The sequence below is a fragment of the Podarcis muralis genome, chromosome 5 (assembly GCF_964188315.1).
Source record: "Podarcis muralis chromosome 5, rPodMur119.hap1.1, whole genome shotgun sequence".
In the NCBI taxonomy this organism is placed as follows: domain Eukaryota; kingdom Metazoa; phylum Chordata; class Lepidosauria; order Squamata; family Lacertidae; genus Podarcis; species Podarcis muralis.
In genome coordinates, this window is record NC_135659.1 from 73,847,720 (window position 1) to 73,861,706 (window position 13,987).

General features: G+C 40.9%; 1 protein-coding gene and 1 long non-coding RNA gene across 7 annotated transcripts in view; both read right to left on the bottom strand.

The window, feature by feature from the left end:
- The window catches only part of LOC144327834 (uncharacterized), a 126,084-nt gene that overhangs the window by 7,094 nt on the left and 105,003 nt on the right, over positions 1–13,987 (bottom strand). The gene's annotated exons all lie outside the window — the stretch shown is intronic.
- The window catches only part of NCOA6 (nuclear receptor coactivator 6), a 38,723-nt gene continuing 24,882 nt past the window's right edge, over positions 147–13,987 (bottom strand). For 5 of the 6 annotated variants that reach the window (XM_028734909.2, XM_077929217.1, XM_028734911.2 and 2 more), the window contains exons 12-17: positions 7,955–8,076; positions 4,655–7,621; positions 3,582–3,635; positions 2,401–2,440; positions 1,394–1,542; positions 147–781 (exon numbers count right to left, since the gene is read on the bottom strand). In XM_028734909.2, the coding sequence (XP_028590742.2) occupies positions 735–781; positions 1,394–1,542; positions 2,401–2,440; positions 3,582–3,635; positions 4,655–7,621; positions 7,955–8,076 (3,379 nt within the window). In that variant the 3' untranslated portion in view covers positions 147–734. The remainder of the gene's footprint in view (positions 782–1,393; positions 1,543–2,400; positions 2,441–3,581; positions 3,636–4,654; positions 7,622–7,954; positions 8,077–13,987) is intronic. The other variant, XM_077929221.1, reaches the window with a different exon arrangement.

Genomic DNA, 13,987 nt, shown 5'->3' on the forward strand with positions numbered 1-13,987 from the left:
CTTCATATTTTTAAAAAACATGGCTTAACAAGTTATTGAGGTTCCAGAACTAGAAAGCACTTCTCTTACTGATGTTATCCCTGAACTCCCCAGTAACCCATACCCAATGTAAAAGGATGCTGGTGTTAAATAACATACAATACAAATATAGATCGATGACATTTATTTAGAGCACTAGGTAATCCACATTTCACAAACTCTCTCATTTTTTTCCACTGGTCCTTTTCTACAACAAATACATCAAGCCTACTATATAATAAAACTATTTACATTTCCAAGATTGGGCCATATATAACCCTTTTAACTGCTATTCACATACAGTACTTGACCAACAGCACAATACATCATTTTTATATCTAAAAAAAACATGACAACCCTGTACTCTAGTTTCTCCTATGAAAAGTGAAAACGTAGGTAAAAATTTACAATTATCTCCTCAGATTCTTTACAACACGCTAAATCTAGTGTGCTATGTATAGACTTTATAAAACCAGAGAATTTAACAAATAACCTGATTCCCCCAACTCATCATTTAGTCTTCAGAAAAAAAGAAACTTTGCATTTACTGGGAACAGGATCATAGTAAAATTAATTACTGTACAGAATTTTAGAGTTTTTGTTTAGTTTTTGTTTTTGTTTTGTTTGTTTTTATATATAGTGAGAAATCACAGCTCAGAACTGCTATCGGTAAAAAAATTCACACATTTACAAGCCTTGAATATCCACTCAGTACTTCATTTGGATTTTCTTCTTTTTGACTGCATAACACTTGCATTTGTTTCTGTTGGGGGGTGAAAGCAGATTGGAAGATTATTAATTAAACAAATAAAAAATAAACTAGAGGGAGAAGGGGATCATGCTGTATTAACCATACTAATATTTTCTGTTTTAAGGTTTGTCCAGTCAGTCTACTAAGTTCTCAGAAAATGGTCTTACACCTTGCCTCACAGGTGGACCGGCCCTGTCTGGAGGGCACCAGGCTGGGGAACACCTGATGCAACAGCACAGTTTGCTTTCATGTATACTGATGTCTACAGACAAGCATGAACAGTATAAGTAAATTCATTCATCTGCAAAACCAATTTTGCAGAGAGAGGCAAGGTTTTGTCTTCTGCCTTTCATATTTTAGAGTGAAAATATCTTCTAATCCTTAAATATTCCATCTATTTAAGATTTGCAAAGTGACTTTTCAAGCTATTTGCTGTGTTAATGGGCACTGCATATAATATTTTAGAAGACCTTCAGAATGGAGAAGAGAAAGGTAAAAAAACCAATAAAACTGGATGCAATAAAATTGTTTCCTTTTCATTCCTAGTTCTATAATTTTGACACCTCATTAAATTAACTCTAAGCCAAAGGGAACATACTGGGTGAACACAACTGAGCATCTTACCTTTTGCAGTGCTGGATGCCGATGCTGGTCTGGAGGACCTCTTGCGCTGCCCATTCTCTACAGTCTCCTGCACTGCTGAAGATTCCTCCGTCCTTGAATTTCTTCTGCTTGGAGTTTTAGCCTTTTCGCAGCTCTCCTTCGGCTCATTTCTGATAAAAGTGATACAAGAGCTGTGTGTTAACATACAATTCATGGTACAAGAAAAACAGGAAGATAGCCTTGCAACATCAGCACTAAAGTTTCTTGCCTTGTATGCTTCGAGAAATATTAGTAGGTGACAATACAAGGAACCAAGAACAGAGCTACTTTTATAAATAAAAACATAGGTCCGGTCATTTGAACATATGGAACACAGTGCTAGGACTGGTGTCCAGAAACTACATTCCTCTTTAAAATGAAGGGATGTCAAGTATCATTATTTGGGAGCAAAATACCCTTGCCACAGAAAAGCCACAGAAAAGCCAGGCAAGATGCATTTTGGTCTTTTGAGAAAGGAACCAAAGGGGGAACGTTCAGCCCTTAGTCCTAGATGTTTTGGTCCAGTCTAGGGGAAGACTCTATAGTTCAGTACATTTGACTGAAAGGTATAATTATGAGTGTTAGGCTATTTAACAGAATGGGTTCTATCTAGCTAAATTTTACTCGTAGACCTACTGAAATTAATGAACCTAAAAAAGAAATGCTTATTAACTTGAATGGATCTGCTCTGTGTAGGACTAACGTTGGATACAATTAGCACACCCTGGGAAGATGCATTCTTGCTTTCATAGGAGCCCTAACCTATGTCACTAACTGAAATAAATGCAGGATGCTAAATTAGGTTCACATGCAAGTCTTTGCAGGAATCAGCCACCAGTTTGCACTTTTCCTCTGGGTTAGGCAGATTTCTACAAGGCCAAGGAGAGAGAAATTACATAACACTTTAAAGTTATGTAATACACATTTCTACATAAACCAAGAACAGAAATTACTTCTCCTTTACTATCATTCCATAGTGAATTACTTACGTAACCAGGCCAGAAATAATTGCAGAATTTGATTCCAGTTCTGAAACAGATAAATGGAGGGGTTACTCTACTGCTGAAGCATATAGAAAAGAAAAGAAATTGGGTATCATTAAGAAATCTAACTGCTACTCTGAGAATAAGTGATAGGTATAATACTAGCAATGTTTCATCATGACAAATCTAAGTAGATATTAGTAGCCTCATCATGTATCACATAATTCTTGATCTAAGGAAATGGAGGTCACTTCAGACTTCAATGGGCCTGATATGCACAATTCACCAGATCATCTTTGCAACACTTCTGCCCCTACCAACTCCCATTCCCTGTCTAAGTAAGTGCTATAAATCAAGCAGAGATCAGATGAAGTACAACCCTGTCAACTTTTAATAAAAGTGTAGTACAGTAAGCCTGCAACTTATGCAGGGGTTAAGTTCCAGGGATCATACCTAAAGCCGAAACCCATTGGGTTCGAGGGGAGGTGGGACTGCCAAAGTCATTTTTCCTGAAACCCCACTTCCTTCCTGATTTTTTTAATTTTAATTTTTGCCCCGCACTTAAAGCTGAATGTGCACTAGTTAAATGTGTGTTAAGCTGACTAGAATACATTTACCTACTTTTAAAGAAAAGAAAGCATGCTTTCAACTTGTAATGATTTATCACTGTTGCATTTAGCTTTGAATTTTGAGTATAACTGTGATGTCCATATTGCTAGATGCTGCCAGTTTTATTATGGAGCTTGATCACTTGAGATGAGATCAGATAGTGTTCCCCAGATCATCCTCTGAAGAACAGAATGCCTATCGCTCCTCACCCCAAACAGCGGACATAACCAGCTTAATTCAGGTTTTTCTTTACCTTGTGATAAACTGCTTCTAATCTCATCCCCATAACTCCTAAATTTATTGTTCATTTTAAAATAATTTGTGCATAAACAATCCAAAACTAATACAGCTGCAAACTATTACAGTACACTTCCTTTGCTCTGACCAGTGTCAAAACTGTGTCCATGTGATACATTATTTTTGAACTCTTCAGTGTAATACTGTGATTACATACAGTATTTCTTCCAATATAAATTAAAACTCCATCTTGCAGATAACATTAAATACAGGGAAGAGTTTTATGCACATATATATTTCCCTATAAACATATATGCTATTTAGTCTAAGGGAAAACATACCTGTTCTTTGAACACTACTTTCTGGTGTTGCAATTGGAGTCTGGGATAAAGAGGCTGAAACAAGATAGATAAGAAGCTACCAATGCACTTTTCAGTCTTAAGAAATACAAACAAGGAATACAAGTATCTGGAAAATACAGACTGCTCTGTATCACACTGCAAGATATGAATGTCCCCAAAGTGGAAAACCCTATGCTAAGCAGAAAACTAAAGGTATATCATTGATAGCCCGAAGGTATGCCATAAGTCAAGGAGACAAAAGTATCTGAAAACAATGAAACAACCCCCCCCCCCCCAAAGCATTTAAGGCCTTCTTAGTATCTTGTTTAAGCAATGGGGGGAAAACTATTGTATAAACATGGATGCTATGGAATGCCAATTCTATGCACTGATTTCACTTTGATCCATTATTATAGTGTTTGGTTTATTTACAAAATTTAGTATAAAAGCAGACGTTTCCAATATCCCCAGTATATATGGAACATTTGGATTAGCTTTCTTCATACGTTACTTTGTTCATCAGAGGTATGTATTTTCAAATACTCATCACATTATTTTACTTGTTACAGAGGACAAATGAACCTGAGACAAGTGAGAAACCAGAGGAGTCAGAGGCATTATATAAAGATCTTTCCACTATGCTGCACAAGCAATAAATTTGGAAGGCTCTCAGATTACACTCTAGAACAGAATTCATCATTTGAATAGTGTTGTTCAATAAGTTATTCAAATGCTATTGCACTGCTATCATTACTAACGCTCAATCTTTGATCAGAGGGATTTGCAATACTTTGACTAAAACACTTTTTAAAGCAATGTTTTAATATTGTAGGTATTGTTACATTTAACTTGAGAAACAGAGCTTACTGTAAGAGATTCCTTCTTCCAATTGTTCCAGTTCTACTGTTCTAGGCCTCAACACACACACACACACACACACACACACACACACACACACACACACACACCTCCCTCCTCGTCACCATGACCCATCCTTAATTCATATTTGCAGAATTGGATTTTTGGCGACAGAGTGAATGGAATAACAGCCCAATATGTTTATGAGTACATACCCTTATTCTGTGGCGATTCATGAGGGTCTTCTGTTTTCTCATCTTCTGGTCCAATCCCAACCTGCTCCGCAGGTAAACTGCAGGTGTTACCATTAGTGCTTGGAATTGTGGTTAGGATGTCAGAGATCACTGGAGTGGTTACAACTGAAAGAACGTTAGTGGAAGGAGTGCTACCTGGTAAGCTTAGAGATACAGAGGCAGAAACAGCGGCAGTAGTACTAGCACTTAAATGGCCAGTTCCGGAAGTGCTTTGTTTCAAAAGAGTGGGACCCGGAGAGGCCACCATATTGTCTTCTAGTTCTACGGGTAACTGCTCCATTTCCAGACTGTTGATGATTGAAATGTCTTGTCCTTGACCTTCCACTTCTCCTTCCACACCGTATTGATCATCTCCTTTGTCAACTGAGTCTGTGACTTTCTTGCATGCTTTTGTCAGCAAAAACTGACCAATTCTGTCCACCTTCCCTTTTCCCTTTGTAGATGAAACTGGACTTCGTCTGTTGACGGAAGATCCAGGGCTCTGGTCACCAGATGGGGAGACCACAGCTCCAGGCTGTGAGGTTGCTTCAGCATTAGAGTCAGATGTTGACGTCTGAGAACTTAACTCCTCTGGGTTGAAATCTTTGACTTGCTGAATGGAAGGATGCGGAGAAGTGCTTGAAGGAGCCATTAATGAGGGAGAAGGAAGCTGAATAGGAGATGGCAATGAATTAATAACCACTGGCCGACTTGTTGGTATACTTGAGATAGGAGTATTAGAAGACGAGCAAGGAGGAGCAGGCCCTGATGAGAATTTTATATTCTGGGACAAATGCAAAGGGCCAACAACTGCAACAGACTGTGGTATTAAACTAGAATTAGAAGTCATTGGGGTTGCAGGAATTGTACTTGGCTGGGATCCTTTCATAACCTGAATTATTGAGGATGAATTTATAAAAACTGGCGTAATGAACTGAGGCCGAGCATTGGACTGAACTGTGGTTTGTCCTTCAGAAGCAATAACTTTATTGCCAACACTAGGCATGGTGACGACAGCAGGCATTAATGTAGACTGTAGATGAGAGGGCAATGATGCAGGCGTGTTAGATGATGATGTAATAGGGTTGGAAGTTACAAATACTGTTATCTGATTGGGTGGGAGTGATGTAGAAATAGAAGCAGAGCTAACAGGCCTCTGTATTACTGGAGAAATATTCTGGGAAACACCTGAATTTATGTCACCCAGATCTTGTTGCACTTGAGTTGAACAGGCTTCAGTATTTGCAGGTAAACTTAGGGAACATACAGAGTCTTTACTAGAAGGAGGATCCTGTTGGGGAGGAGGAATGGCAGCAATCTTTTTGAATTCCTCTGCATAAGTCACTGGTGGAGGCACTTCAAGGCTAGGGAGACCAGGAGGTTTAATGGTAACATTAGGAGCCCCAGAATTGTCAAGAAGTTGACTTAAGGATGTTGGTGCCTCCCGCATAGCTGGAGAGATAAGATTCTTGTTTTCTTCCAGACTGGGAAGCTTGCTGGATTCTACAGGAGGGACCTCCCTCTTCTGTTGCTCTTCATGGACCAGTATTTTAATTTCTTGGCTGGGAACGCCTTTCAGCTCAATGTTGCGCTGATCTTTGTTCACTGGGGCAACCTGCATATTCTGGCACACACTCTCTTGAGGGGCGCTAAAGCCATCTTTATTATCCTCAGGAATACCACTCATGACTGATACAGGGATTGCAGGATTCTGGGCAGCTATCATACCATTATTCTGAAAACTTCCAGGCGTAGGCATTTGCAAAGAGGCTGGGCCGACCATCATACTTCTTTGTAAATCTATGTTTTGCATGAGCCCTGGATTCTGCTGAGATGTCAAACCTAACTTGGTTGCTTTTGAGTTCTGCCTCCCAGGGCTTGGTGTTGTTTTCCTACTGGATCCAGGGCTGGACCTTCTGCTGTTACTTGGACTGGCTCGCTTTGCTCCACAAGCATTGGTTTGCTTTCCTGAATTAATAGCCATGGAGTCCAACTTATGTGCTTGTGGTGAAACAAAACTCGATTGGCTATTCATTGCAAGATTTGAGGGTGCTTGCCCAATAGCCTTCAAAGTGGTTGGATTAAGACCCTGCTGATCAAATCCTCTATTAAGATGGGGCCTGGGAGGCAAAGGAATATTAATCTGAGGAGGAAAGAGGCCTGCAATAGAAGCATTGAGCCTCTCTGGAGATAAACTTATTTCTGATGGCTCTGTGCTTGGTGGACGGTTATTGGGAGTCTGCGGATAGTATGGTCTTGGACTTGCCCTGTTTGGAGTTTTGGGTCTTGATGTTTGTGATGTGGTAGGAACATTCTGAAAATGATGCGGGTGAGGGCCAGTAAGAGAATTAGACTGCTGCTGAGGGCTTGTACCTTGAGGAGCTGACATTGGAGAAGGTCCAGGTTTTGGCCCTGCCATCATTAACTGGTTCTGTGAAACTACTAAGTGGGGTGCTATATTATTTTGAGGCCCAGATGCTAAAGGGACTTCAGGCCCATTTCCTTCTGAAACAGAGGGCACTGATGAAACTTCTCCCAGTGGAGAGCTGGTTGGATTCTGTGCATTATCTGGGTAAACCATCTTTCGTGCACTGTTCACAAGAGGCTGGTTGTTTGGCATTGGGATCCTTTGCTTGTCAGGAGATGGAGGCACTGAACCAGGACCTTGAAGATTAACCATCACCGACATGTTGCCCCCCTGCTGCATTGACATTCTTTGTGAGTCTACATTCAGAGGGCCTCTAGGTTGATGGACACCTTGGGAAACAGGAAGCCTGACAGATTTAGGGTCTTGCTGCATCATGAGCATCATCATCATCTGTTGCTGCTGGGACTGTGTCTGTTGAGATGTGGGTGGCTGCTGCTGCTGCTGCTGCTGTTGTCCATGCTGCAAAAGCTGAGGAGGTATTTGCTGAAGAGCTCTTTGTTCCATTGGCTGGGCTGTGTAGCCTATAGAGATAAATAGAAACATTCTTGTATCAAAAATCTGCAAGATGTCACTAAAACGGGCCTCTTTTGTATTGTCTAGTTATGGCAAATATGGAATGCAAGTTGTGATACCGGATAACAATGTAATGTTTGTTTTGTGGGGAAAAACAATAAAATAAGTTTGAAGTGGGTGAAGGTATGCTACATGGACCCGATTAACTAACATGTGATGCAGTCTCTGTCAGTGTACCTACAAGTAGTAGGAATACCAAATTTAGGTTCAGTCTTAATAAGCAATGAATGAAGCACAGTAAACGATGAGTACATTAAAAATAATGAAAACATGTTCATCACCTGGTGGCCTGTTTGTGAAGTCCGAAAGCTTATGTCCAGTGTTATCCAAATTTATACCTTGCTCTCCTGGTAATGGTGGCTGATCTGACTCTTCAAGGCCTGCTGGGCGTGGTTCTGAAGCACTAAAGACAGAAATGCATATGACTAATGCAGTTTGAGTTATTTTTTTAAAAAAAGAAAAGAAAGCAAGCTGAAATTCATTACATTACACAACGGGGGAAGTATAGCACATTCATGGCATTTCTCTTATACCATACTTTTGATATTATAGCCAGCTGTGTGTAACCAGGGGCGGACTTTGGCTGAATATTTATTTGGTGCCTTCCCACTCTTTCCTTCCATTCTGTGCATGTTCTCAAGTGCACTGCACATAGTGGGAACTCAAGTGCCGCCTCGCCTCAGTGCCCCGTGTAGAGGAGTCACCTGCAGCACCCTAAATATGTTGCTGGTGTAACATACAACCACCTCTGGACACAATTAGTATTAACAAACAAGGTCACTGCTTGTTTTGTTCATTAGTTTAAGGCAGAGTTGTTTTTCAGCCCTAGATCTCAAAATACTTATATCAGGTAAGAAGCAAAAAGGACTGTTTATCTACCTTGTAGCAACCTTTGCTCAGGATTCCCTTCAAGCCTCAACCATGTCTCCCATTTTTAGGCCAAAGCACAAAAAATGTAATGCAGAATATGGCAAAAGCCTGCCCATGTTTATTCAGAAGCAACTTCCAACATGTTCAATGGTGCTTACGCCCTGGTAAATGTGTTTAGGATTGCAGCCATAGTTGCTCAAGTGAAGCAGGGAGGCTGATACCCCTTCAAATTAGAATTACTGAAAGCTGGTTATCTTTAAGAACCTTCCATCATGAGACAAATGACAATGATAAAAATATTTGGTTATCAAATATGACTGAAGCAGACTCTGGACTAGAATCACCAAGTTTAGTCAGTCTTGAATCAGAAAATGGTCCATCTCGGCTAATATTGCCTATGAAGCCAGCAGCTGTCCAGTTTCAGGCAGAAATGTTTGGTGTTTTCCAGTTCTGCAACCCATGAGCATTTAAGATAGCTTTAAGCAATCCTTGGGTCCCTAGATGATGTTGGGACTACCATTCCGATCGTCTCTGCCCCTTGGCAACGCTGACTGGATTTGACAGGCATTTAGTTAAACATATGGGGACTCAAGGTTAGATAAGGCTGCTTTTAAGAGATGTCAGATAAAGATAATAGACCTGGCACCTTGAAAAAACACAAGCTCTATCCACTGAGCTGTGGATCTTCCCTTTGAAGGCCACTCACCACATATGAAGCTGTTATTTTTAGATTTGGGAGTGAAGTAACAATACACACAACAGAATGACTGTAAGGCAGCCATCTCCTGCCTTGTTCACTACAGCAATACAGTTTCCAACCCAGTGTGATACAGCCTGCATAGGACATGATTAGTTTTTCCCAATTAGACTTTAAGAGCCAGTGAGACAGAACCACTGATATAGCCTTTGATCCAGGGGAAGGGTGAGGCCTGAGAATTCCCCATCTCTCACCACCAAATTTCCTGTTCACTCTAATCACTGCCTATTTCTCTGCAAATAAAATAGCTGCTGTTGAGCCCTGCCTCTCCGCAAACTGATCACAAGCCCTTTGATGTGGCAACAGGGATGTTGACTCGCATGTCAATGTTACATGTTACAAGCTTTCTGTAAATTTCAATTTTAGCGCGTCTAATAAGAGAGGTAGCTCATGTATCCCCAACTTTCTACATCCTTTGTATCTCTGCTTTAGAACTAGGAAATTGGATAAAGAAGTTACCCAGGGAAGTTACAATTGAGAAGTCTTATCTCTATGGACAACTTCCCTCCTCATTTCATGCAAAATACAAAAAAGTGGAAAAAAAACCAGGAAATTTGTTATAGCAAGAAAAATGCTGAGCAGTTCTAGAGTAAACACAATTACTGAGAGTGGTATATACTCTATGTCTTTTATACTCCTGCAACCTTGGAAATCAGTGGTAGAGATTAGCAATGCAATCCCTGCTTGATACTAGCCCCAAAATTTCACATAAATGACTACCCCAAGGCATGTGGAGGGACAGAGGAAGTGGTTTCAAAAGGAAAACCAGCTGAACCCCATTGAGAATGAACAGAGTTATCAGGCACTCTGTGACATCCAAACACAATTGCATAGAAATCTGCCCCATTTCCATTTCCACCACAGATTCTTCCAGAGTGCCGCTATTTTCAATCACATCCTGACTGGGAAATTTAGGTTGCACAATTAAAGTGGATATGGAGTTCTGCACAACAAACCTGCTTTCTCACCCCCAAAACTGAACTTTCTGCAATAAGGAAAGTGATGGGAAAATGCACTGGGAATTGCGCGATCACATTTGCTTGACATAACAGTATCTAACCTCCCTACCTGGGCTGGCCCAGGATGTTTTGCTCCTTGAGGCAAAACTGAATATGCCACCTGGCTCTTCCTCCTCCTCTGCCACCCCCTACGCTGAATGCAGTGGGGGAGTAAAAGGAGGCTGGAGAGGAATAGGTGGTGGCACACTGCAGTGGCACGCTCCTTGGAGGTCAGAACTGCTGCCTGAGGCAACTGCTTCACCTCATCTCATGGGTGGGTCGACCCTGCTCCCTGCAAACAAATCAGAGTGAATGCTCAGTAGACAATTCTGAAACATGGGATAATCCAGGGCTAGCAAATGCAGTGACCACTAGATGCTGTGGGCTAAAACACCTATCAGCCTTAGCCAATTGTTGCAGTCCAAAATGAGTACCATGTAGGCTATCCATGCATTAATAAATGTAACAGAAATGTACTGCCAGTTCTACATGAATTTATTGGATATAGTATCTTCCAAGTTTAAACCTGAATAAAATAAAGTATTTGTCTCAAAGGAAGGTTCCAGGAGACTAACCATATTAGTCTGCTGTAGCAGAGATTATAAACAGCCTTACTACACCAAAAGAGAGGCTCTTATATTGCATCATCACAGTATTTTATAAGCTGTTGGGAGCAAGTGTTTCTTCATCATGCCTCTGATGAAGTAATACTCTCGCTTGCGAAAACTCCTGCTGCAATCTATTAGTTTTTTAAAATGCTTATTCACGTATCATTTCCAGAAGCAAACAAAGCACAATACAAACATGAGATGTTTTAAGGTGTTGTTAGATTTAAAAGCAAGCAATGGGTGCCAATCTCTCAGCACAAGAGACTTGCACTTGTGCAACAGGACTTTTTTGCTCTCCTGCCTCTCGCACTTGGCACCACACTCCCCCAATATTTATTTGAGGATTGAGAGACCTTCCAGAACACATGGGAATGCAGAGCCATGGGGAAGCAGACATGCTGTCATGTGAGTGATGTTAGATGTGACCCAAGGGATATTTTGTTTTGTCTTCCCCAAATTCCCTGCCCTAACATTAACTGCAATGCTCACCTGTCCAAATTCCACATGGCTGTCAAGCATGTGCCCTCTGAAAACTGAATCTCAGTACTCTTTGCAACTTTGCATCACACTGGGGCTGGCATTCACTCACGTTTATGCAGAGTTTGAAATTAAGACACCTAATTTAGTCATGGTTTAGTTTCAATGAGTCAACTCTGAATGAAAAAATATTTGAGTATCACCCCATATCCTTAAGGCTACTGTGCTGGACAACGTTCCTTGCTTTTTCACATTTCATCTGCCCTAATCCTTATGGGTTGTGTCTAACAATGCTCAAGAAAAAATTTTGCTCACACAATGGGACTTCTCCTTCCTCTCCCCACATGCACATCCTAAATCTGCTCCACAGGGTCCCCTAACCCACTGAATCAGATTTTGAGGGTGTGCAAGGGGCTGAAGGAAGGAAAGCAAGGGGAAGTTCTGTTGCACACATGGAAGTCTGTTTCATGAATGGCTATAACCCTATACCTTTAATGAACTCTAGGAATTTTGCCCATGGATTTCTATACTGCCAGTGTCCTAAAATCACACACTTGCAAAAATACACTTAAGTAACTCATTTGTGGTTAAAACTGGACATCAAACCTGCTCTACTGTTCTATCTCTTACCATCTCAGTAATACATAAATGCATTCTCCTTTCATTATTAGTGGGCTATACATCGGACATTTTTGGTCATGGCTTAGGATTTGTTTAAAAAACGAAAGAAGACATGCCTAATGAGTACATAGCCATGTGATCTTACTGAAACTAAACCTTGCTGGGTTTGAGGTTGCTTTAAAAAACAAAAGTGGCAGAAAGCCCTTTGATTATATGGATTGGCAAAAGGACAGGGATAGAAAAGGTCTAGAAGACAGGGTATGTCCATAATTTTCTTTTCCAAAGTCAGGAGGGAGGAAGAGTTAGTAAAAAGTTAGGTAAAGGTAAAGGTAAAGGTACCCCTGCCTGTACGGGCCAGTCTTGCCAGACTCTAGGGTTGTGCGCTCATCTCACTCTATAGGCTGGGAGCCAGTGCTGTCCGCAGACACTTCCGGGTCACGTGGCCAGCGTGACATCACTGCTCTGGCAAGCCAGCGCAGCACACGGAACACCGTTTACCTTCCCGCTAGTAAGCGGTCCCTATTTATCTACTTGCACCCGAAGGTGCTTTCGAACTGCTAGGTTGGCAGGCGCTGGGACCGAACGACAGGAGCGCACCCCGCCGCAGGGATTCGAACCGCCGACCTTTCGATCGGCAAGTCCTAGGTGCTGAGGCTTTAACCCACAGCGCCACCTGCATCCCTTAAAAGTTAGTGCCTCCATAAAACTCTTTTTTTTGCTGAAGAAATCCTAAGCAGGGTGAAAAGGGAGAAGGGTGCAGAATTAGATAGAAGTGGGTGTGCTGTATTTGCTAGTAAAATTAGTTTCTTCACATGCACACCATCCTATATCAACTGTCATCATACACTGAAACATACTGGTTGAGATATTCTCTCTCTTACTCCTTCACTTTCCTCTAGTGATATTTTTTTTTCACTTCTGCCATACTCACCAAACAGAAAGTTGGCCAGCGGGGTGGGAATGGGGCACTTTCACTTTACATTTACCTATGTATATATCTGCACCACGATTCCCGTAGTAGAAATCGCAGCCAGGTTTCTGACCAAATGAAAAAAAATTGTTCTGGTAGTTTTCCTCCACAATCTAAAACACACTATTGACTTCTTAGGAAACATAAATAAATAAAATCAAAAAAGGGATCATATGCTTCAAAATAGGCTTTTTAACTTTAAAACTAATTTAATCTCAATTCTGTGTATGGTAAGAACTCCAGTGAGTGTGCTATCTTCTGTTCAGGTATATTTAAGTGTGGAAAGTACTAGGAACTGGAAATTGTCAGCAGCTTTATACAAATGCTCTGGCTTTCACCTGTATCCACACAATCTCTTTTTCTGCCACCACCAAAATCATTGTCAATGAATTCCAGGGGGTTTTTTTGGGGGGGGAGGGGATCAAATTAAATTCAGAACAAAGTGTGAAAATTTAACTTTATTCAAGTTTATGACCTCTTCTTTCGTTGCTCAGATCTTGTTGGGGTCACTCTCCGATTCTCTGTTGTCTCCCTCTCAGCCATTGTTCCCAGAAGCAGTAGAACCAATTCTGGACTGAAACCCATTAGGAGAGTAGGTGTAAGCTGCATGGCTGGAAGTAGAGGCTGTGTGTGCCTATATAAACGTGTGGTAACAGAATGTGGAGCAACTTGCTTGCTTATTTTTTTCAGTAATGTTTTACTTCGCTTCAAGTGTGAGTGTTATATTTATTTATCTTATAGTATTTCATCTGAAGCAGGTACAGTGGTGGTGGGAGAAATTTCATTCCCCAAACAGCTATATTTTTTTTGCCACTAATAGTCACTGTGCTACCCTCTCCAAAATCCAGAATACATGAAGGCTCCTTTTAGGGGAAGAACAGGATATATATTTAATAAACAAACAAACTTATCTTAAAAACTCAAAGAGACCTCTGACTGTTTTCTCATTCTGATTATGCTTATGTTGAAAGGGCAACATACAACCTCTGAGATAATTGTTCAAATGTTGTCAA